Source organism: Urocitellus parryii, chromosome X (assembly GCF_045843805.1).
Source record: "Urocitellus parryii isolate mUroPar1 chromosome X, mUroPar1.hap1, whole genome shotgun sequence".
Taxonomy (NCBI): Eukaryota; Metazoa; Chordata; class Mammalia; order Rodentia; family Sciuridae; genus Urocitellus; species Urocitellus parryii.
The window spans coordinates 3,175,654-3,201,591 of NC_135547.1; the positions used below are offsets into that span (position 1 = coordinate 3,175,654).

At 35.3% G+C, this 25,938-nt stretch overlaps 1 protein-coding gene across 1 annotated transcript in view; it reads left to right on the forward strand.

The window, feature by feature from the left end:
* The window catches only part of Gabra3 (gamma-aminobutyric acid type A receptor subunit alpha3), a 122,741-nt gene that overhangs the window by 33,484 nt on the left and 63,319 nt on the right, over positions 1–25,938 (forward strand). The window contains exon 3 of the mRNA XM_026403517.2: positions 20,373–20,440. Coding sequence (XP_026259302.1) covers positions 20,373–20,440 — 68 coding nt within the window. The remainder of the gene's footprint in view (positions 1–20,372; positions 20,441–25,938) is intronic.

Consider the following 25,938-nt stretch of genomic DNA (forward strand, 5'->3'; position numbering starts at 1 on the left):
ATCATTAGGCATGGTAAATGTGCACAGTTGAACTAAGTGGACTCACTTTCAATTTCACTGCTAAGCATTTTCTTTCAGAGTTTTCTTATGTACACATTCTGAAGCCTACAATTTAGTCACTCCATTTAGATTAGACACCAAAAATTTCAACCTGAGTTTGAGATACTGGGACCTCACTTTGTCTAGACAGAGAGAAAACATGAGAAGGACACCAAAATAAATAATTTTCCAAATGGAAGGGGCTTGAACAGACTTTGGAACATTCTGATGGCTGGATAATTTGTGCTATGATGGCCTTTTTTGGTATATCCCACCATACTAGAGATGGTACAAACATCTTGAAGGACACGAAGGAATTAATGGTCATGAAGTTTTTGAGCTTCAAGTTCAAATTTAGTCTATTAATTCTTATATATTGAGAGGAGGGTCAAGTGCCATCTTGTCCTCTTTCAAGGCCCAGCACCACTTAATATATCTCTTATTCTAAACCTTGATCCACTAGATTTAATGGATGTCCTGGTTTGCTCAAAGAATGACCAGCCACCATTGTATCACTTTTAGTAGTTATTTTTAAGAAATGGTAAAAATAGAAGTTAATGTTTTTATAGAAGGAGTTGTTCTATCTGGAGAAGTGTAACAAGTTATTCCATGAGAATTATTCAATGGCAAGATCACTGTCAATATCACTGGGACTATAACAGTGTAAAAATGTTCTTAAAGGACTCTGTTGCTATGTTAGAAATTCAAAGAGGAGTGTGGACAGAAATGAGATAGTTTTCCTGTACATGGACATAGGAGGGGACTTTTCCAAAAATGATTAGAGTAAATTGCATTGAGTGGTGTTCTATCCCCATTAAAATAAAAAGTTAGAGATTAAAATACAGTTAGGAAATGTTATAATAATCTCTTAGGGCACATAGTTGTCACAGATAAAGATCAAACATAAGTGATATTTCTGATTTGGGGTCATCAAAATCCCCAAGAATGCATACTCATTTTTACAAGTGAGATTAGTTGACTCACTAGAGTAGCTTTGTGGAATAACTAGACATCAACTTCCTCTTTCAAAATACACATTGATTGACTGTTTTGAACATTATATGCCTCCAGGTAGTGTCTCTTATGGAAATATGAATATCTAGGCATTTCTATTGTGCATTGGTATGCTTCCTATGCATGTAGATCACTTTGGAAAAACGTATAGGGTTAGACAACCATAATATTTTTTTGCCTAGATCACATTTTTCACCTTATTATTTTTCAGCTTTCAGGAGTGGACATCATGTAGGTGGTCAGTGGCTAAAAGTGAAGATGGAATCAACCATCCATTATTAATGTCAGTCAAACCAAATAATTTCTGCATATATTTAATTGACTGGGAATGGAAATCTCTCATTTTAGAACTACTGATACCTTGGGGTTGGCCCAGAGAAAATGCTGATATAGCAATAAAAAACAACCTGAATCAGGTATTCAAAAGATTTGGAGTTTGAAACAACAATCAAGAGGCTGCTCAAATAGACTGTTGTATCACTGTTCAAGAGATATTTTTAAAATAAGGAATTTATCAAAGCCAAAATGTAGCTGGAGTATTACATACATAAATAACATTATGCTGTTAGCATAATGCTCTTGGTGAAGACCTATTTTAATTTCACTTCTCTTATTTATAAGATGGTAAATGCATAGGGGTTCGATTTTTTCAAGGACAGTATACTATGGAGTCATTCAGAGAGATGAGATCATAGAATTGTTAGTAGAAGTAGAGTTAACTGCACATTAAGCATGAGGGTTCTCATCAAGAAGGTGGAAGGATATTGAACCCTGGGCCCTAAGTGGAGATTAGATCATTGGAGAGGACCTCAGCTCCTGGAGTGCTGTCTATCTGCTTTGCAGGAAGCTGAGCCTCAGATACCAAATCTACTGTTCTGTCAGATGCATGATGGGAGTGGGGAAATGAGAGGAGAAGGAAGAAGGTAGGAAGCAACTTCTATTGCAAATTTCTAAAGAACTCTTCTTTAATGGTAAATAGGTATGGAGTTTTTTGCAGTGAGATAACAAGCAGAGCCAGGCTAGTATGGGAAGAACATTGTTAGCAGAAGCCCAAAGTGAAGTAGAGAAATATAGATCTTTCAGGATCTTAACTGTAAAAGGCTAAGAAGAAATGTAAACATCAGATGACAGATAATAGCATCTCCCCAGCATTCTTGTTTCCTTTGGGCTCCTCTTCATCTATAAATGGGTATGGCTATCACAAATGATCACTAGGAAGGTATAACTAAGTCAGATGGGGAACAGGTTTAGTCAATGAAGTGTCTTAATATTCCTGCATCAATCTGATTTGACCTGAGTTAAAATTCCATACTTAGGTCGCATAATATGTGTGCCACTGGAATGGAAAATACTCGTTCAGTATAAAAATTGGGTGATAGCCTAAATCAGAAAATGGGTGTTAACCCATTTGGAAAGGTAGTACTATCAGTGACTTGTCTTTTATGAATAGAAACAGCTTTTTATCTGCAATATAAAGTATACTTAATCTAATGCTGTTAGCACTTGGTGGGTCTAAATGTCATGTACCAGCAATGTTCTGGTGTCCTTGCCTGTTGGCCAAGTCACTTTTGATATCAAGAGTATCCCTTTTCTGGGATTCATTCCATCTTGGGAAATAACTTTGAGTCTGATGGCCCTGTGTTTGCTGCTGGAATTGTAAATATTATTAATGGCCATCTTGCTGAATATAGCTGCCAACCATGTTGCTTAGTGTTTCCTTAAAACTAGAATCAGGACTCAACCTAACAAGTCCACCTATCCAAAAGGATGAAACCTTTCTGCCTCCTCCAAACTTAAATACAAACACCATTAATACAGTCTGCATGGTCCTTCTGTGAAGATAAAGATCTATTTTGCTCCAGACGCAAATATATCTGAAGAGGGGAAAATGTGGTCTTAATATCACCAGTACCTTTCTCAAGAAGTTTTATTAGCAGAAATAGCAAGAGCAGTACTACTGATGAAGGATATTAGAGATAAAACTTTAATTTTAGTTCCAGTGTTTATACTTGAGTCATTTATGGCTGTAATATCGTCTTCTCCAAGCTAAGAATGGAGGTAGTGGTATAACATCTCCACAACAACTTCAGAGAACTTATAGGTGGAACCTGTGTGGAACACAAATTGTGACAGAGCTGGCTGATAGTCTGGAAAATGTGGAGTCAAGGGGCACCGGATTAAAGAGTCAAGTTGTCTAATCAAAGCACCATTAGAAAGGGCCTGAATCTAGAGGCAGAGGCTAGTTGTAAGGCAATAAAGTACAAAGCAAATTCATCATGCAGAGCAAAGTGAGATATATTTTGAGGCACTGGGAACTAAGACATTAGCATGTCAGAGAAGTAATTCTTAAAATTTGCTTATTATCAAGATCATCTAGAAGGCTTTTAGAAACCTAGATTCTTGGGCTCTTTCAGATCACCAAACCAGAATTTCTGGGAGTAGAGCCCTCAATTCATATTTTTTAAAATAGCATAAAATAAATACCCCTCACCTGGAAATTCTGATCATTTGACATTCAAATAGCCACTGTTTCTAATAGTTTATAATAAATGCAAAAAAGATAGCTCGTTTTTCCTGACCCACATATTTTGAAAATTTCACAGAGAATTTTGAGACAGGTACATGAAAAATCACTATTATACATATGATCTTTTTGATAACAACTACCATGTGGATAACACTTTGCAATTTCAAAGTGCCTTTTCACATCCAGCATCTACTATGTAACTTGATTCTCACAATAGGCCTGAGATGGCAGTTATTGATATGCCCATTTCACAGAGATAAAATCTAAGATTAAAAAGATTAGGGGAAGTTAGTCAATAAATATTAAAGCCAGGACTTAATTTCAGGGTTCTTTGCATCTCTTCCATGTGGCACAAGAAAAAAAGCATGAATATGGGATAAAAGTAAATTAAGATCCCAGTTGGCCAATATCTGAATATCAAGGTTTTAAGGAGGTAATATATTTTCTAACAAAGGGTACAGGACATCATAATTTCAAAGCTGGAACAGAAAAGAGTTGGGCACCAAAGGTGTATGCCAACTTAAATGTGAGAGAAAACATATAGTTTTCTGGTTTAACACTGAGATTAAGGAAGTAGAACTTGGCAGAGTGTATTTGGAAAATAAACTACTTCCTAGCAGTGTTAAAGCAATAAGAAAACTGTAACAAAGATATAGGAAGAAAAATAATTTATTTTGAGTTGAAAAATTGATATGCTGGACTCAAGGCAAAAAGCCTGGGTTCCATGACAAAAAGAATGATACCACATCTCATTTGCAACACATTAACTTACAATGATTGCAAAGGAGTCTCTACTGGAGATTTCTGAGGTAAAACAGAATCCTATTTACTGAAAGATACCTATTACTGCCATTATGCCTATACAGAACCATATTTAAAATTTTGAATGGACATTTTTGTACATGTCACTTTTTGCATGTGTGCAAGGGTTCTTGTTGCATGTAGACCTATTAGTGGAGCAGTTATAGGCTTTGTGCTTCTGTTAGCAGACATTTTCCAATTGCTCTCCTAATTGGTTGTACTACTACCTTCCCCATCAGAGTGTGAGAATTTTTTTTATTTTCCTTTCTTGCCAACATTTGGCACTATTTTGCATCTATGTTTTTGCCAGGTTATACCTGTGGAATGGTGCTGTCTTATAATTCTCAATTTCTGTGATTATATAGAGATATTAAACTTCTGAGGCTCAGTGTCCTTTTTTCAATGAATTGCTTTACTGATTTTAAGTTTTAAAATATACTCACAATTAATATTTATATGTGACATGAGACAGGGATTTGCATTTGCACATGGATGACCTGCACATTTTTAAATAGTTCACTCTCTTCTTGAAAAATATTTTTTTAGTTGTCGATGGATCTTTAATTAATTAATTAATTAATTAATTAATTAATTAATGTTTATGTGGTGCTGAGGATCAAACCCAGTGCCTCACACATGCTAGGCAAGTGCTCTACCACTGAGCCCCAGCCCCAGCCCAAATAGTTCATTCTTTACTTTCTGATATGTAATGTACATGCAGCTATGATTCATGGTTCCATATATTCATAGGACAATATAACTGTTTCATTGATTTTTATTTTTTTCCTTTTAATTGGTACACTATGATTTTACACAACAGTGGAATTTGTTGTAATATATGTGTACATGTGCATAATACAACAGTGTGATTTTATCTGTTTCATTCCCCAGTACCTCCCCTTTCCCTCTCTTCCCTCCTGACGATCCCCTTCTTCTATTCTACTGGTCTTACTTCTATTTTTTTAATTTGTTCCAATTAATTTTACATGACAGTAGAAAGCATTCTGACACATTGTACACAAATGTTGTGTACACATTGTACACAACAACTTCTCCTTCCTCTGGATGTACATGGTGCAGAGTCACTCCAGTTGTGTAATCATACATGTATGTATATAGAGTGATAATGTCTGTCTCTTTCTACCATCCTTCCCATACCCAGAGTCCGACCTCTGCACAATCCAAAGTACATTCATTCTTCCCTAAACCCTGGCCCACTACAGATCAGCATCTACTTAGCAGAGAAAACATTTGGCATTTGTTTTTGGGGGGATTGGCTTATTTCACTTAGCAAGCTGTTTTCTAGTTCCATCTATTTACCTGCAAATGCCATAATTTTATTTTTCTTTAAGGCTGAATAATATTCCATTGTATATATGTACCACATTTTGTCTACCTATCTCTTGAAAAGGGCACAGGTTGGTTCCATATCTTTGCTATTGTGACTTGAGCTACTATAAACATTGATGTGGCTGTGTCACCTTATTATGCTGATTTTACATCCTTTGGGTATATACCAAGGAGTGGGATAGCTGGGTCAAATGGTGGTTCCATTCAAAGTTTTCCAAGGAATCTCCATATTGCTTTCTATAATGGTTGTGCCAATTTGCAGTCCCACCAGCAATGTATGAGTGTGCCTTTTCCCCACATCCTTGCCAACATTTATTGTTTCTTATATTCTTGATAACTGCCATTCTGACTGGAGTGAGATGAAATCTTAGAGTAGTTTTGATTTGCGTTTCTCTAATTGCTAGAGATGATTGTTTCATTGGTTTTGATATGTAGGATTATTTAATGGTGTTCTTGCTCATTTCCACTTTTAAGTTTAATATCAAAGATTTATACTTAAAAATTAATATATAACATGTACATTATGGTTCACTCTTTGTGTTATAACTATTAAAACAATGAAGGTATAGAACAGTTCCATCAACTGGAAATATCCCCTTATGTTTCTTTGTTGTTATTCACTCTGCTCACCATCAATCTCTGGACATTGGAAACAACTGATTTCTGTCTTTTAAGTTTTACCCTTTTCAAAATTCCATGTAGATGGAATCATACAGTCTATGACTTTTGTGTCTGGCTTCTTTTAGTGAGTAATATACATTTTAAATTAATTTTTGTTGTTGCAATCAGTAGTTAAATCAATTTTATTGATTACTATTCTATTATATGGATATATTGTACTTTGTTGATCTATCAGTTGAAAGACATTGAAAATTTTTGTTCTTTTGGTGATTGTGAATAAAAATTCTATAAATAGTATTGCTAAGTTATATGACAAGGGTTTGTTTAACTTTACAAAACACGTATAAAGTGTTTTTTATGGTGGACATATCATTTTGCATCCCCACCAGAACTATATGAGAATTGCTCAAAATCCTTGGCAAGCATTTGTTAATATACATTAACCCAATAAGTCAAGGATCAATGTTTTTTCTCAAACGTGGAAACTAGACCAAAATGGAGGGCAGTGTGTGAAGAGGGAATCCACATGAAAAATGAAGGGAGATCAGTGGAGTAGAGGAAGGGTTGAAATGAAGGGAGGGGGAACAGGAAAATAAAAGAATTGTGAAATGAAATTGACTAAATTATGCTAAGTACATACATGAACATACCATAGTGAATTTCACCTTTATGTATATGTATAAAGCACTAATTAAGGAAACTATAAACAAATAGAAGGAAGAACAATAAAACAGAGAAAAGGTAACAGTGAAAGGACAGGAGGGAAAAGAAAAGCATTGGGGAATGAAGTAAAGCAAATTAAATTTCATGCTTACATAATTATGTCAAAATAAACCTCAATATTACATATAAGTATAACACATTAATAAAAACATAAAAAGAAAAAAGTATGCTAGTAATGGTACAATTATATTTATAACTTGTTTGTTTCTACTGCTTGCATATTTTATGTGCTCAATTGTCACCTGTATATTTCTATCAGTGAAACATCTGTTTAGATGTTTTACAAAAATTTTATTAAGTTGTTTGGTCTCTTATTGAATTTTGACAATTATTTAAATATTCTGAATATATATCCTCTGTGATATGAAAATATTTCTCCCAATCTTTGACTTATCTTTTGATTATTTAAAAAGTTTCCTTGAAGTAGTTTTTAATTTTGATGAAGTCTAACTTCTATATTTTGTGATTCTTGTGTCAAAATTAAGAAGACTTTTCCTTGACCCAAAGTCATGAATATTCTCCCTTATATTTTCTTCTAGAAGTTTTAGATTTTACATTTAGTTCTATTTTCCATTTGCAGTTAATTTTTGTTTACATTGGAGTTCATCCTTTGGCTTCTGTCTACTAGTACAATTGTTAAAAATATTATGCTTCCTACATTATATTATTACCATGGATGAAAAGCAACTGACTAGTATGTGGACACATTTCTGAACTCTTCATTCTGTTCCATTGACCTATGTGTCTGTGCTTTCACCAGTACTATACTGTTTTTATTGCTATACCTTTACAGTACATCTTGAAGCACTCAAACTCTTTTTTTGGAGTCCTTAAAATTAAGAACATATTTAAAAACTGTCTTTTGACAATTTTAGCTCCTTTTTCCCTTCCACATAGATTTTAGAATAAACTTGTGAATTTGTACCAATTAGCACAAAACAAACAACAAAATAATTTATATTTTATTTGGGATTGGCTCAATCTATAAGTCCATTTAGGGAAAACTGACTTTGTCTTAGCTTTTTTACTTCCTCTTCCCATGAAGTCTGGAAAATCAAAGGTTAAAGCCTGCAGTCTTCCCAAGCATGTGTTAGGCCTTGACCATGTGTATGGCTTTGACAATTACCCAGTATATGTGAGAAGTTTATCATAGCCCTTGTTCACTGAAATATTTCCTTCTCCAACCTTTTTCTTCTAGAGATTTTCAGCCTGTCAATTGCTTGTCTTGCCTGTTATCCCTAGCCCCAGGTTGCTGCCACCAATACTTTTGTTTTTAATACTTTTTGACAAACACTTCTCTGAATGCAATCCCAGCATATAACATATTTCCATCAATTTCATTTTCATTTCTTCCCCTTTCTTAACTTTCCTCCTCCCTCCTCAATCCCTTCTTATACCCATTTGATCTCCGTTCTATTTTCATGGGATTCACTTCTCCCACTTATTTTCCTGTAGAAAGAAAGTATTTAACTCTTGACATTCTGAGTCTGGTATCTCAGCATGAAATTCTCCAGCTCCATCCATTTACCAGCAAATGCCATAATTTCATTCTTCTTTATGTCTGAGTAAATTCTATTGTGTATATATACTACATTTTCTTTATTCATTTATGTGTTGAAGGTCACTTAGATTGGTTCCATAGCATAGCTATTATGAATTGTGCTGCTATAAACATTGATATGGCTGCATCACTATAGTATGTTGATTTTAGTTATTTTGGATATACACCAAGGGATGGAACAGATGTAACTGGGAATGTACCAAGCTGGATGAAGCATAATGCAAGTCACTGCATCAGTCCTTGCAGGGCTGCCAATTAGGTTGAAATACTCAACCACAATTCTTTGAGAATAAATTTCTTATGCTCACTCTACCACTAGCAACCTGCACCCAGAATACAAAGATAGGAGCTCCCTCTTTTCTGGGGAAAGGCAGATGCCACAGGGCTCTTCTATTTTAATAGAACAGGTTCTTTTATTTCACCACATCTTTCCCTGATTGTTGTAAGCTTTTGACAGATTCTAGAGATCTATAAAAGTTGATTCTGAGACTTACAAAGTCAATGGTCAAATATTTTCTCTCATATGTGTAAACTAGAGAATAAAAAGGAATTAATAAAAGGGATGTTATGAAAATAAAAGGGAGATCAATAGAGTAGAAGTGGGGCACCAAGAAGAGGGAAAAAGGAATAGAAAGGGGAAGAACTGGAGAATTAGGTTGACCAAATTATTCTAGGTAAATGTATGAATACAACACAATACATTCCAATTTTACATATAATTATAATGCATCAATTAAATATAATAAATAGAAAAAAGACCAATAGAATAGAGGAAGAGAATCAGGGGGCAGAGGAGGGGAAGGGAATGGGTAGTACTGGGGACAGAAAATGGAGAAAACTATGTTATATGCATTTATGAATATATCAAAATGAGCCCACAACTATGTATAACTATAGTACACTAAAAATAAAAAAAAAAACTTATGATTAACAAATTGTTGGTTAGTAAACAAAAAATTGATTCTGACAATTTTTTCAAGGTTATAGATTTTTTTTTCGGGGGGGGGGGATGTTCCATGCTCTACCAATTGTGGGGATATCACTCCTCTTTTATTCTTGATATTGATATTATTTTTTATTTTAATTTTGTTTTCTGGTCAGTATGGGTGGAGTTTTATTATTCTTTGGGTTTTCCAAAGAACAATCTTTTGTCTTATACATATACATATATGTGTATGTATACACACACACACACACACACACACACACACACACATATATATATATATATACACACACACATATATATTTATTTTCACTTTTTATTGTTAAAAGAATAGATTTTATATATTTCACTAGAAAAATGATAAAAATGTAAAATGATAGATTTGTTAATTAGCTTGATTCAATTATTCCATAATGTAAACATATATCAGAGCAAGTTTATGATGTCACTGTTTTTCTCTATAGTTTTATTGCTCTGTTTTTTATTGTTTTTTCTCCTACTTTCTTTGAATTTATTTTATTCCTTTTTTATATTTATAGTTCTTTAGATGGTAGTTTATTAACTTTTGACTCTTCTCTTTGTTTATATAATAATTTAATGCCACAAACTTCCCTTCAAGTATTTCTTTATGTACATCCCAACATCTGTATATGTTGTGTTTTCAGTTTATTCAATTCATTATGTTTCGTATCATCCCTGTGGCTTCCTTCTTTATTTCTGTGTTATTTTAGAAATGTGTTCACTAATTTCTAATGATTTGGAGGCTTCACAGATATTTTCTGTTATCAATTCCTTTTTTTGATCTTTTATGGTCACTGATCATGATTTATGTTATTTCAATTCTTTTAAATTTGTTAAGGTTTGTTTTAAGGCCTATCGGATGAATGTTCTTTTGCATTTGAAAAGATTTAATATTCTTCTGTTGTAGGTATTGGTTGATGAGGTTCACATCTTCCTTGCGTTTATTAATTTTGTTTGTACATACCTTACTGGATTTCTGATAGAGGAATATTGACCTTTCTGACAATAATTTGGGGTTTGTTTATTTTTCATTGATCCTGCTTGTTTTTGCCTCATTTATTTTAAATCTTGCCTCATGTGTTTTGAAGCCCCATCACTAGATATATACACTTTAGGCCTTGTAATGCCTTACCTGTCATTCAATCATGTAAGTCTTTATGTTTTACAATTTTTCTTTCTTAAAATTTATTTTATTGATATTAATATAGACACAACATTTCTCTTTCAGTTATTATTTACACTGCATACATTTTCCTTTCCTTTGTTTTTATCTGTTTCTTGTACGTGGAGTATGACTAGCATTTTTTCCAGTCTGACAATTTTTGTTTTATTGGTATGCTTGGCCATATACATTTAATATATTTTTTGTGTATGTATCATTTATATGTATCATTTTATTGTTTGTTTTCTTTTTGTCTCCCAGGTTCTTGTGTTTATCTTTTTTATATTTCCTTCATTCTTTTGGAATGTTTGAATATTTTTTATTATTTTATTTTAGTTAATTTATAATCATTTTAGAATCATGTTTTTATGAGATTTATTAGTTGCTATAAGGATTGCAATCTTTGAAAGTCTTCTTAGTTAATATTATTTCATTCCTAATAAAGTGTAAGTCAATTTACCAATCAAGTGATGTTAATGTTGCAGTTGTTTAATTTTTTATATCAACATTCATTAAAAACACAAGATAATATTGTAGTATTTTGTTTCATCAGTCATAACTATTTTAATGAACTTAAGAAGGAAAAATATCCTTATATTTATACATGATTTTGATCCCTGTTCCCCATTCTTTACTCCTAATAAACTATTCCCCCCCTTACATCATATTTCACTTGAGCCCAAGAAATTTCTTTTTTTAACCACATATTGAACCCAGCAGTAATTAACCACTGATCCACATCCCCAGCCCTATATTGTATTTTATTTAGAAATAGGGTTTCACGAAGTTCCCCTCAGATCTTTCTAGTGACATTTCTTCCTTATGAAATTAATGTTCATTAGACACCACCAGAGAGGGGCTAGGGTTATGGCTCAGAGGTAGAGCACTTGCCTAGCATGTAGGAAGCACCAGGTTCCATCCTCAGCATCTCATAAAAATAAATAAATAAAACAAATATTCATCAACAACTACAAAAATATTTTATCTATCATTATTGTGTGTTTGAAGCAGAGGGGTTATACTGAAATGTGAAGTTACCTATGCCATATTATCTGTAAGCACCAAACATGTTTTTGCTTCTGGTAGTCTTTTCTAGTTTACTATGGCTATGGAAACTACAGTGTTTTAATATTAGAATCATAACGAGATCAACTCCTTTTTTAGAGATAAAAAGAAATACTATCATAGTTCACTTGAACTAGGACCTGGACTAACTGGTTTTCACATTCATATGTTAGTTATATATTATGTTAAGAATGTGTAGGCCGTACAAAAATGCCAGTGCATGCATACCTGTAACATTTTGGAATGTTTTGACTTTTTAAAATTTTTACTGCACATCTCCCCTGGCTCTTGGCTCTAGATATGCTTTTAGAATGGAGAAGACATTGTGCAGTTATTTTTTCTGCCTATTTCATTACTATATTAGTATTTATTTATTGTTCCTGCCTTTGATCCTATCTCTTTATTTTTTGTTTGGTGCTTCTGATCTACTTTAGTCTTAGAAACCAGTGAACCATGAATTCATATTTTTTCATTGGGCTTTATTGATACCTGTGCTGAAACTTGTCATATTCTAGATAAGTAAGTTGATAATCAAGAAGGCAAATACAAATATCTTAATAAGGGTCATAGATCTTGTCAGCAGCACTTCTATAACTTGGACAAAGATCTTCCAAAGTCAAATTCATTAATTTATTTACTACATTCTGTGTATCTGTTAGGTTAAATGGCAAATAATAGGTATAAGGGAAAAGCTAAGAGAAAGATTGGGGAGGCAAAAATCTAGAATGTGTAAAAGACAAGTGAAACCAGTTGAATCAACAATTGAAATATATGTTGGTGCTTCACAATATAAGCATTAAGTGTCAGATTGAGGAATAGGACAATGATAAAGAATGAGGAATGCTGCAGTTAATGACCCAAGAACCAATGTTTTTTAAGGACCTGTGAAAGGTTCTCTACTGTCCACTAGCTATATTTGGAATGGTCTGAAAGGTTCTCTACTGTCCACTAGCTATATTTGGATTGTAGGCTGTTTCAACTTTATGCAAGATGTGCAATATATGCTTATAACACAACACCAGGAAGAAATTGCACAAGATTTAAGGGACCACAATCACCACCACTTTAATTTTTCCACTCTGGTATTATTCTACTCTTTCTATATATAGTTTTAGTCAGCCTTTTGTTGCTATGACTAAAAGACCCGACAAGAACAATTTTAGAAGAGGAAAAGTTTATTTGGGTGAACAAAGTTCAGAGGTCTCAGTCCATAGACAGCAGGCTCCATTCACTGGGTCTCAAGATGATGCAGAACATCATGGTGAAAGAGTCTGGCAGAAGCAGCTCACATGATGATCAGGAAGCAAAGAGAGACTCCACAGATACAAATATATACATATACACACACACAAAGAGAAATGGAAACTGAGACAGAGAGATACAGAAAGAGACACAGAGACACACAAAAAGAGACAGAGTAAAAATTCTAACTTAATGTCCTCAAAAGGAAAGCAGCTGGCTATTAGAATTTTGCTGTACTTTCCAGTGACTAGATACTTTTGCTGCACTTTCTGGATACTACAAACTAGATGATGTGTCATAGACAAGACAATGATAGATCTCTAAGCCTACCAAATTGCAAAAGCTGTGAAGTTTGCCCAAATAGCCTATAATACAGGCTGTAAGTTAGTAGCTGAGTTTATAAAAGAACTCAAGATATCTGGCACACTATTGTAATTTCTGCTTCCCTAAACTACCTGCTTTTGTTTTTTTCCAGGGAATTTATCTGTGATTAATACTATTGGGATTAACAATGAGTACTTAGCAAATCACAACACCTCAAGCTTTATCAATGACAGATGGAAATGCCATTAGCTTGAGAACAGAAAACACACTAATTGTCATTTCTGTGAGAGCTTGTGTATAAGTCATTGTAGCCCATTCCTTAGGTCCATGTAGTTAGCAGACCCAGATAACTAGTCCTGTGGGAGTTCTTTTCCAGGAATCCAGTCACTTCAAATATGTATATGCAATTTATTTTCCCAAATTCCTAGTGATGTGGAAGTGAGAAATCAGAAAAGTTGACTAGTTGTTCTCTTGGCTGGATTCCCAATCTTGAAAGGCTCATTATTCTTAGAAAAAATGGCATTGTGAGGAATTTGAAGTGTGTTTCATGGCCTGTAGTTGAGATAAAGAGGTGTGGTTGACTTTTTTCCTTATTATTCGTCTCATAATCATGTACCTAATGAAATTGTGACAAACTTTACCAGAAACATATTTTAGAGGGTCAGTAACAAATCAGACCTTAGCCAGAAGAAAGTGAATGGAGAATAGGGAGGGTTCTTAAATCCATATCAAAAGAGAAAACAGTCTAAGGAAGTTGGGACAAGTCTGTAAATGAAGAAGAGCATATATAGGGGTGTAACAGTCACTCTTTAAAATCTTGCAAGGTCTTTAAATCTCAGCTAGGCATGGTGGTAGATACTTGTAATCCCAGCAACTCAGGAGGCTGAGTCAGGAGCACTGCAATTTTGAGGCCAGCCTCAGCATTTTAACAAGACCCTGTCTCAGAATAAAATGGAGGACACTTTGTTGTTGTGGGTTCAAAGGGCAATGCTAAGATTAATGTATATTTGAGGTTAAACTAGAAAATTCAGTTTATCATGCAGAATATATTAAACATAAATAAAGTGGTCATTTGGTGATTTTCTGATATTTACTCTTTTGAATCAGCAAGTAGAAAGAATGTAAGGCTGCTTCATGTGTTTTCCAACAATGATAGTCCTAATAAAGGTTAAGGAAGTGTGTGGCCATATGCATGTGTATATATTTCATATATGTTTTGGTTAATTTGGGACCATTGAAGCACTTATAATATCACAGCAAATTTGCAAAAAGAAAAGATAATTCATGTTTTCTTTCAGAGGGAAACATTGGAAGGATATTAAGTCCATAAAATCGATGAATAAAGAGTGAAGGAGCATATGTAAGCAATGATGAAAAAAGAAGCCCTGCTTATTTTCCACTAATTACTATTTCACATTTATCTTTATTGATAAGGCTGTAAATAGAGACTAGACTCTGAATTGTGACCCTCATCAGTTTTAGTCTAATTCACTGGTCTTTGTGTCCAATTAAATGAAATCACAAATTTTTAATTATTCCTTCACACAGAGGAGCTGGAGTGCTAAGTGGATTCTGTCTTCTCTGTCTGGGGCCCAACACCTTAAACTTCTGTGTGAATTCTGCCCACCTGGTGTAATCAGGTAACTCATGTTGTCTAGCCTCTGGAATAACATTAACTAGAAGTGATAGCTAGCATACACTGAAAACTGAATATCCTCAGAGAAATTCTGAGGTAGGTGCTATCATTATTCCAATTTTCCAGATGAAGAAACAAGTGTAGAAGAGTTAAGTTTCAAAAGGTACACAGAGAACAGTGGCAGAGCCTAAATTCAAACCCAGTTAATCATGCTTTTAAGTGCTCTATCATTCTTTTGTAGGGTACTTCTGTGTGTTTTCTGAAGTACCTTACTTTAAGATTCTAGATTTCTTAGGCAGAGAATTAGATTAGCTATTGGGGCATGGTGGTCCCTGTGTAGAACAATGGAGGGATGCCAGATATCCCAGTGTTTGCCTGGGCTTGGAATGGAAGGCCAGATACCTAAGGTTGTTAATATAAATTCAAAACACTCTTTCATTTGGACTTCCAGGATATGAGTAAAATCACTTTTCCACACCTTTATGTTTGAGGGATTTGGGATTTCTCTGGTGAAAAAAGCATTATGTCTCTTTTTATCTCTTAGCATTATTCTCTCATTTACCCATTGTCTCTTGCTAGGTTTCTATATCGCTAATTTTATTTCCTTTTATCTATTCCTTTCTTTCCCTCTCTTCACACTTTCCCCCATTCATCCTGTATTTCCATCTTTTACCTCAAATCCTTTTTAATTACCTCTGTCCTTTACCTTTCCTTCCAGCCTTTCCTCTCCCCCACTTTTTATTTCACTTCCCCTAATTCTCTTACCTGCCAGATTTTTTCTTGAAATTAAAGAAGGGGTTTGGTATCCTTTATAACAGACTGATTACCAGAGTGAACTTCCCAATTCCCCTTTTCTGCAGCTAAAGAGTAACCAAAGGAAAACATTCTTTTGTAAAGCTTTCACCAAGTCAGGAAAAGAGATCCAGAACACAAGACTTTCTGACTACCACAAGGCTCTTTCTTATGGCTGGTTCCTTTTGTACCCTCAGAATTAGTACAGTCTCTTGCCACTTGACTGTTCCACTAGTGTCATTAAGTGCTGACTTGGCCTGAGAAGTAGAGGAAGAGAAGGGAATTTTGACAGGATATCTTTTTTTGTCACTTTACAGCTGGGCAACTTTACACATGATCTCTCTAGTCCTATCATATCCTTGAATTTTGTAGTATCTTCTCATCAACTCTCTTCTCATTTTTCCCCTGTAAGCTGAGTCCTCTGTTGAAAATGTATATAACTCTTTTAAAATTGTACAATTCCATTGGTGTAGAAAGTTGTTGTGTGTCTGGAATGTCCTGCCTATTATGTAGGATTCTAATGTCATTATGATCTCTTCCATTGGTTAATTAATTGTGTTTTATGTACTTGGGAGTAGGGCAATTGGAGTCATTATGCCAAATAGTAGGTGTAATGGATTTGCTTCACCAGCAAATGAGCCTTGTAGTATGTGTGAGGAGACATACCTTTAGGATCATATTATGAGTTCTGAGGCATAGACTCTGCTCCTTCAAGTACAGAAATAGCTCTGAGGCAGCCTGTACCCTAGACAAGAGCCCAACTATTTAAAACACAACTCTAGTTTTAGAGACATGTTATTTGCTGATTAAGCTTAGGAGCAAATTGTGTCTTTTGGTGAATTGATTATAGTGTTGATTATTACTAAATGATGCTTATAGTCTCTTTTGAAAATGGAATGTTTTTGGATGAGTGCATTGGCCTTGAGTATATTGAACCCATCAGTTCTTCAGGGATAGTTCTGGAATGTGAGAAATCAACAAGATATGAAGTATATTCAGGGAGAATCCAGGACTGCCTGAGTGCAGAGAATATGGTACATATGGAGGAGGTAAATGCCTTATCTCTCTGTGAAAGAAAAGAAATAGTACCCTAGGCTTCAGTAACCAATTCATTATACAAATATATAAAATCTTGTGTAGGCTTTATTGATGATGTCTCCACTAGGGTCAGGCACGCTCACGTAGAGTGGGACTTTGATGACTTACTGATATGGGCTTTACTAGTCTGGAGTAGGCTGCTTTGCCTTGTGCTCTGAGACACGCTGGCATGAGTGGGCCAAATGAGCTGCAATGAGATAAACAGGGCTTATGGAAGCAGAAAACAAGAAACTTGGAAGGGGGATAGCTTCATTTTCTGGGTATCCATTATGATTTGAATGTTTGTGTCTTTCCAATATTCCTATGTTGAAACTTAATCCTCACTGTGATAGTGTTAGGAGGTGGGGGCCTTGCAGTTCTGATTAGTCCATGAATGGGATTAGTGCTTTTATAAAAATGGCTTAAGAATACTTCCTAGCCCCTTCCATTAGGTGATGATACAGAAGATACCGTATATGAGGAATGGGCTCTCAGTTTTGTTGGGGTCTTGATTTTGTATTTCCCAGCCTTGAAAACTGTGAGCTATAAATTTCTGTTATTTAAAAATTATCCAGTCTAAGGAATTTTGTTATGCCAGCAAAAATGGACTAAGACAGTATTATTTTGCCACATGACAAATATGTGATGGGATTCATCCATTAATACAAAAAGTGTTTAGTGGACACCATCTGAGTAACAAACCACTATTCTGTATGTTGAGGGTATAGAGATAAAACAGGGATGCTGCCCTTCAGAAGTTCTTGGATTAGGATAGTATAATAAAGAAAAAAATTAATGTAAAGAGAATGTATCATGTGATATCAATTATCTCCAAACCTCAGTCACTCAACAAAAATGTATTTCTCATTCATGTAAAGTCTCTTGCGGACCCAGACTACTCACCAAGGCAGTTGTCCTCCATAGCTCGTCACTCCATACTCTTTTGATCTTATGGTAGCACCACATCAAATATGTTTGTTTCCATGATCTCTTCTGCATAGAGGACCTTGCATTAGACCTTAAATTTTCCAGAAAGAAAGGGACACAATACTTCCTCCCACAACTTGAACCAGCCATATCGCTCCTCTCTACTTTATGTGAGCAAGGGAGTGGTAGTAAAATCTACTTAGGTTCCTAGAAGTGGGAGAGATCTGGATTTTGCAACATTTGTAACCTAACACAGGTAATGGTAAACCTAGTGAGAGAACCCAACATGAGTGAATACTAGGGATCTCTAAGTGCCCTCTCTAAATTATGTTGCTTTGGGAATCTGGTGTAATTTTCAGTGCTACCTAAAAAGATACTGTTATGGTTTAACTATGAGATGTCCCCCAAAAAAGCTTATGTGTAAGAAAATGCAAGAAGGTTTAGAGGTAAATTGATTTGGGTTATAAGAGTCTAATCCCAATGGTTTAAATATGTGGTAACTCAATTAAATATGTGGTAACTCAAGGCAGGTAGGGTGTGACTGGAGGAGGTAGATCTTGGGGGCCATTCCCTTGGGGTATATATTTTATCTCTGTTGATGAATTCTCTCTCTCTGCTTTTTGGTTCCATGTCCCTAGATGCTTTCCTCCAACATACTGCCTTGCCATGGGCACTGAGAAATGGAGTCAGCTCTCTATAAATTGAGAGCTCTGAAAACATGAGCCCCCAAATAAATTTTTGCTCCTTAAAATTGTTTGTGTCAGATCTTTTGATCGTAGTAGCATAAAAGCTGACTAAAACAGAAGAAATTGATACTGAGAAGTGGGGTTGTTGCTGTACTAAGCTGAACAAGGTTTGGGGGATTTTTGGAATTTGTGGGAGGAATTTTAGAAAGTTTAGCAATGCAAGCTGGAAAAGTTTAAGATTGTTATAAGTGGACTTGAAGAGGGAATTCTGGTGAGAGCTAAGAAGGCCAGACTGTAGGCCATTCATATTATGTTCCAGCTGAAAAGATATTTTGCTCAAGTCCTGAGATTTCTGTGAGATTGAATTTAAAGATGATGGACTTTTAATCTGTGAGATTGAATTTAAAGATGATGGACTTTTAAATTTCTAGGCAGCATAATATTCAGGCAATGGTGTAGATATTACTGGCAAATTTCAGCCAAGTTTATTGTGATAATCAGGAGCAGAAAGATTTGAAAATCTTGCAGTTTGTCCAGAAAACTGTGAATAAAACTGGGGCTATTAAAGATGTAATGAATGTTAAAGACATTACAGACACTAAAGAAATGGTAAAAACTTTACCCAGAAACAATAGGACAAAATGGCTTGAGGAAATCTCAGGTTCGAGGGTATAAAAGTAAAAATTTCTTTGAGCCCAGTGGGGCACCCTACTTGCATGGGTAGGGGCAAGAATTTGTTTCACCAAGTGCATCCACCAAGGCATTCAGAGACTGCTGCTGTAGTTTCTGGAGGCTTGGCTACTGCTCAACATAGCAAAAGACTCTGGCATCGACCACGAGGTGCTGGTTCTGCAGGATTACAGGATGCTGGAGTTAGGGGGTCATGGAGGCTTCCACCAAGATTTCAAAGGGAGGCCTGGGAGGCCAGGCAAAGTGCAATGGGGAGGAGTGCCTATGGGCTGCCCCTGAGAGGGCAATGCATGGAGATGAGAGAAAGAAGCCAAAGCTGCTGGAGACCCCTGAGATTATGAAATGACAGTAATGTGGGAAGTCTGCTGAGGAAAACTGCAGGAATCAAGCAGAAACAAGCCAACAAAGAGGCCAGGTAGGTTGCAACCAACAAGGCCACAGGGGCAGAGCTACACAAGCCTTTTGGAGAGTACATCATTATCTCCTGTGCTCCAAATAGCACACATGGAACTAGAAGACTTGTTTGCCCAGATGTATTTCAGTCTTACTTTGGTCCTATCCCAACTTTCTATGCCCCCATTTCTTCATTTTGTAATGGAAATGTTTACTCTATGCCTTTATATATTAGATATTTGCAATTTGCTTTTGATTTTTATAGGAGTGCACAATGAGAGATTGCCTTGAGTATAACAGGCTAATTTGGACTTGGACTTTAGGACAGTTCTAAAACTGTTAAGACTATGGGGACTCTTGGAATGGACTGAATATATTTTGCATTATGAAATGGCCTTGAATTTTAGGTGGCCAGGGATGAGCTGTTATGGTTTAGATATGAGGCTTCCCCCTTGGCCTCTGAGGGATGGAATGGAATCAGCCATCAATGGTCTGAGAACTCAGAAACTGCAAGCCCCAAAATAAACTTTTTCTCCTTAAAATTATTCTTGTCAGGTGTTTTTTTCATGGCAAGAAAAACAACTGACTAAAATAGAAACCTACTTTATGCCTGTATCTAGCATGTTCTCTGTGAAGTAACAGGACAGGTGAGAAGTTCTTGAGGGGTTTTTCCTGAGTGTGTGAAACATCTTTTCTCAGAAATAGCAAGTATTCTCTCTGATCTAAGGCAACACTCTTTCATGATATTCTGCTTTTTTTACTTTATTTTGCTCAGATGCTGTGACTGAAGTGAAGACTGACATCTATGTGACCAGTTTTGGCCCTGTGTCTGACACGGACATGGTAAGTTTACTTCCTAGGAAGATAAAAATGAAAAATGACGCAATAGGTTTAAGAAAACAAATTGGTATTTTCTTACAGCAGGGCCTTGTAGCTGTGTTCTGAGGAGAAATCTTGTTTCACATGAATTTTGTACCCTCACTAGTCTAGGTTTAGCCAAATCCATCTTTCCCCTGCTAGCCTTACCATTCACAAATAAAAAGTACAGACCCACAGCAGGCGAATCTTTGTCTTCTTCCACAAAATACCCTTAAAAACTTGGCGTGGCTCCCTATCTGCAATCAAATTTTCTCCATCCTTTCCCTTTATACTTTACCAACACCATACATATACTGCTACAAATAGATAATGTGAGGAGAGCATTTTGGTAGGGATTCTTGCATAAGCAGCCAACAGTGTCATCCAAGAAGTCTGTTCTTTGCAACTGAGTTTAATTCACTGAGGTCATGAATTGACTGGAGTGATTCAAGGAGTTTGGAGAAAGCGTCTAAACCACTACTGGATACTGATCCTTCTATATATGTAGGCAGGATGACACCTTTGGGATAGACTTAAAGAATATGGCAGGACATAGCAGAGTTAGCAAGGAGATGATCATGAGCCATCTGCAAGAAGTGCTTCTTCTCCCATCATTCTCTCTTACTGCCAAAGCAAAGAATACTGTGAGGCATCGAGGTGAGACATTTCATACTAATAGGCCACACATCAGTACCTACTGATATCAGATATTTGATCAAATCATCATATAAACAAAGAAGCAATTATTTCCTTTGTATGCCTGGCAGTTATTAGATGCTAAATGTTTTGAGAATAAAAAATTTAATATCTGGGAAAGTATGTTCTCTCTCTCTCTGTATATATACAGAATGTATATATTCTGTATTAAGAATATATATATTCTGTATTAATATATAATATATATTCTGTATATATATATATATATATATATATATATATATATATTCTGTATTACTCATTTTGACCTAATGAGTAAATACAAGCATTTGAATAGGGAAGTGGTAGAGTTTTTCCTGTATGTAATGCAGAGCCACTAAAGAGATTTGAGTAGGATTGTGAAAATATAATAATCTTGTTTTAGAATGACTTATGTAGTGGTCTATGTAGAATGGACTGCAAGGAAGAAAATGTGGCTGAAAGCAAATTTAGACATACTGATAAATACATGGCTCATCCATTAGGAGTGAAGTCTAGGAGTCAGAAAAGAAGATTAGTTCTCAGGAAGGGAGGTTATTAATATGTATATATTTCTGATCTGGAATGTCTCCTGAAAAGTTCATGCTTTGGAAACATGGTTCCCAATACAGCAAGGCTCAGAGTTCTAGGCACTTATTATCAGTGAATTAATCCCTTTGATGAATTAATAATTTGAATGAACTGCAGGGTGGGGCATGCCTTAAGGAAATAGATCATTGAGTGAGGACGCCCTTGGCGATTATGTTTTGTCCCCTCCTCTCTTTTTCTCTGTCTCTCTCTGTTGTCTGTCTTGTTTTTCCACCGCATCGACCCTGGTTGCCATGATCTGAGCATTATCTGAGCAGTTTTACTTCACCACATCATTTTCACCATGATGTTCTACCTCACTTCAGTCCCCAAAGCAATGGAGTTGGCTAACCATGGAATTAATCTCTGAAATCATGAGCCAAAGTAAACTTTTTTTTCTCAAAGTTGCTCTTACCAAGTATTTTGGTTATGGGGATGAAAAGCTAATACAGTATGTGAGTGGTTAAGGGTAAAGTAGACTCCCTGTGAACTCCTTGACAGCAAATGCTGAGTCTTCATGGTTTCCCAGGCACTTATATCATTTGACACTTAAGGAGAGCTCAGTAAATGGTATGATCAATGAATGAGGAATGAAAAAGATGATTATCTCTTAGGGAAAGCAAGGAGGCCCATATGTCTAGATTGCCCCCCTCTCAACCTGTTATCTAGCTTCGGACTCAGGAATGCATTAAAGTTGTACCAGTTGGCCATTCAAGAAGTACTCTTTAGGAACTTAACTCTACATTAAAGGATGCTAGTGGGCGGGGGCTGTAGCTCAGTGATAAAACACTTGCCTTTCATGTATGAGGAACTAGGTTCAATCCTCAGAACCACATAAAAGTAAATAAATAAACATATTATGCCCATCTACAACCAAAAAATATTTTTGAAAAAGGACATTAGGGAAACCAATATTCAGAGAGTTCATAGGCCATCAGGAACAACTGATTCACCATGGATATGCACCCTTTTTTTTGAACTGCGTCAAATTGATTATGAATTAGGATTTTTATTAAAAAATTACCAAAAACTCCTCTTTTAAAACACACACATTCATACAAATACTCTTATTCTCACTCGTGTGCCAACATCCGCAAATACATTCAGACAAATATATACCACAGGCTGGGGATGTGGTTCAGTGGCAGAGCACTTGCCTAGTATGTGTGAAGCACTGGGTTTCATCCTCAGTACACATAAAAATAAATAAAATAAAGGTCCATTGACAACTAAAAAAATTATAAAATGTATACCACAAATGCATACAGAATAAACACCACCAACACACTCTAAGACATTCTGTAAGCATACACATGAAAATAGGCATCTAAATCTAGTGATACCAGTGAAGCACATCTGAAGTTCTTCTCCCTCCTCCTCTTCCACCCATGGATGTGATAGGCCCTGGAGACATTTCTAATAATCCAGATTTTCTCTCTCTCTTGGAGTTTTATGTTTCACTTCTTTGTTTTTCTTCATCACGATTAAGCCAAAGTAAGAGGATAGTTCTTTCCCTATTAGGGCTGGCTAGGTCTTGATTTGTTTCTAGCCAGAGCGTTTTGGTCCAAAATATTTTCCTAAAGAAATAGAAGTAGTATTTTGTTCACAAAGAAGGAAACTTGTAGTGCCAGTTTCAGCACTGATTCATCACCAACCATAATCTTTTGCACCCATAGCATTCATTGACCGAACACTGGCTTCCTTCCCACAGGTACAGCTTCTTAATTTGACAGAAAGCACCTTAAAATTATGGGCCATGTCTATTTTGTTCATCTCACTCCAGTCAGAATGGCAGTTATCAAGAATATAAGAAACAATAAATGTTGGCAAGGATGTGGGGAAAAGGCACACTCATACATTGCTGGTGGGACTGCAAATTAGCACCCCTACCAGTGAAGTCTGGCCTTTGGAAAGTGGAGATATTTTTCATGGTCTCCCAAGATCCTTTGAATTAGAATGTGAAGAGTGGGAAACAGGCTGAGGAATAGTATTTTGTGCTCATAGCCAATGATTGGAATGAAAGGTAGAAAAAACAGATGACAAAAAAAAAGCGTGCTCTTCTGATCCAAACCAGCTTCTTTCTTAGCTTCCATCCTAGCTGTCAATATTCTGAGTCCCAGGCACTGTTCCACATTTTCTCCTGATCCTTGGACAAACAGGAGGTTTAGGGACCCAGGATCCTGGGTTATGTATTCAAAAGATAGCTATCTGAAGATACCAATAGAACTAGTAAAAAATATAGAGGACAAAGAGGAATCATGTTAGGAGACTCAGGGAGAGAAAAACTAGGAAATTTAAGATGCCAATTCTAGGTAGTTTAAACTTACCTTCTCCTCAAGGATATTTAACTATTTAGATCCTACTAAGATAAAAACTGCTAGCTATAACTTATCAACAGAGAAAATTCCTAGGGTATATAATGGACACCCAACTATTGATATAAGGAGATAATACAATATAAGAACTAACCATCTAGCTTAATGAGAAAAATGAAAAGGAAACTTGGGAAATGAGAACCCATAAAAGACATTATAGTCATAATTCTTGAAAACACATTCAGGTAACATACATTCTGGTCCGGCAACTATATATGAAAATCATGTGAAGTTATCAAAATAGCCTAACACTGTACAAGAAAAAATTGTGTTAATTACAAAAAAAAGTAGCACACAGATCTCTCTCCTGATGGTGGTTGAATGAGAATTAGTGTACTTGTTTTACTCCCTAACAGCAAAACAAGTGGCTATATTCTTTTCAAGTCTCCTTTAATGGCAGTCTGAGGCCAAGAATGGATTGGTCTATTTTGAAAACCTCTTGGGCTGTCAATTTTCTCTTATTTCATAGCGTACATACACCTGAAAGAATGATGTGGATTCATGACTCCTCAAAATAGATAATCATGGAAACAAGACAAATTAGCTGAGGGGAAAGGGAAGATCAAAATAAGAGAGTTCTGCGAAATAAAAAAAGCAACAACAAAGCCTTCACTGTAATGCTAATGTTAATGCACTTTGGTCTAATGTTAAGTACCTTGGTCCTCACACTCTGCTAAAAATGAATGAGCCTCTCAAACTTTTTCTGAGACTTGCTTTGACATATAGAATATTGTTGGAGACTGGAAGTCATTCAAGTTCCAACATCAAGATAGAAATGGTTCCTCACAAGCTAAGTGTCATCAGTGCCTTGTATAGGAAATGTATTAAGTGCCTTTCCCAAGAGGCAGACTTAGGCTTATTATCTGGAAGATTTGATTTAAATGCCTCACAAAACAACAGAATCCATTTGTCAATTTGGAGGCAATCATCCTTGGAGAGTATACAAGGGCTCAATTTGCAAGGAAGGAATTGATTGCATTTTTAGAATGGTTAGGTCAAAATCTGATTGCTTTTGGCCAAAGGTCATAGGTTGCTTATGGAGTAAATAATCGTGATGTGATTTTCCCCAGTATTTTTTACTCTTTAGAGAATAAAATATAAAAAAAATAGGTACCTATCAACCAACTTTTAAAAAGATTAAATAGATTAGAGTATAAATTCTTTAAAAATGTACCACATTTCTTTTTTTGAAAACTAACCTTTAAAGAAACAGGTGGCATCCCTCTGAATCTTACTTGATTCCATTCTCCTTTCTCTTTCCCTCCTCAAAGATAATTATGATCATGAATTTGCATTTTTCTTTTTGATGTTATAAATGTGCTTCAGACTAATTACTGATTTTAGTGTTTTTAACATTTTGTGTAAAATGCATTACATCACATGAATCATTTTACAACTTATTGTTCAACCCTGTATTAAAAACTATTACTTTTGATAAGCTTAATGTAACTTATTTATTTTAACTATTAAAAATTATTACATTATATTTTTATAATGCATCCATTTTCCTGTTAATGTGCACTTAAGGTGTTTACAGTTTTTTTGCTACTTTAGAAAAAATGATTCAACAAACATTCTTATGTATATCTTCAAGTGATAATATTTGAATTTTTGTAGAGTGTGTATTTACAGATAAAATTTGTGATTCATAAAGTTTGCATAATTTAACCTTTTTTCAGATATGGACAGATATTTTTGTAATGGGTTATATCAATTTATAATCCCACTAGCAGTGTATTAGAGCTTCATTTGTCCACACGTTGCTAACATTGCATATTGTCACCATTTATTTTTTGACATTTTGATATGTATGAAGTGATATCTAATTTATATATTTGCATTTTC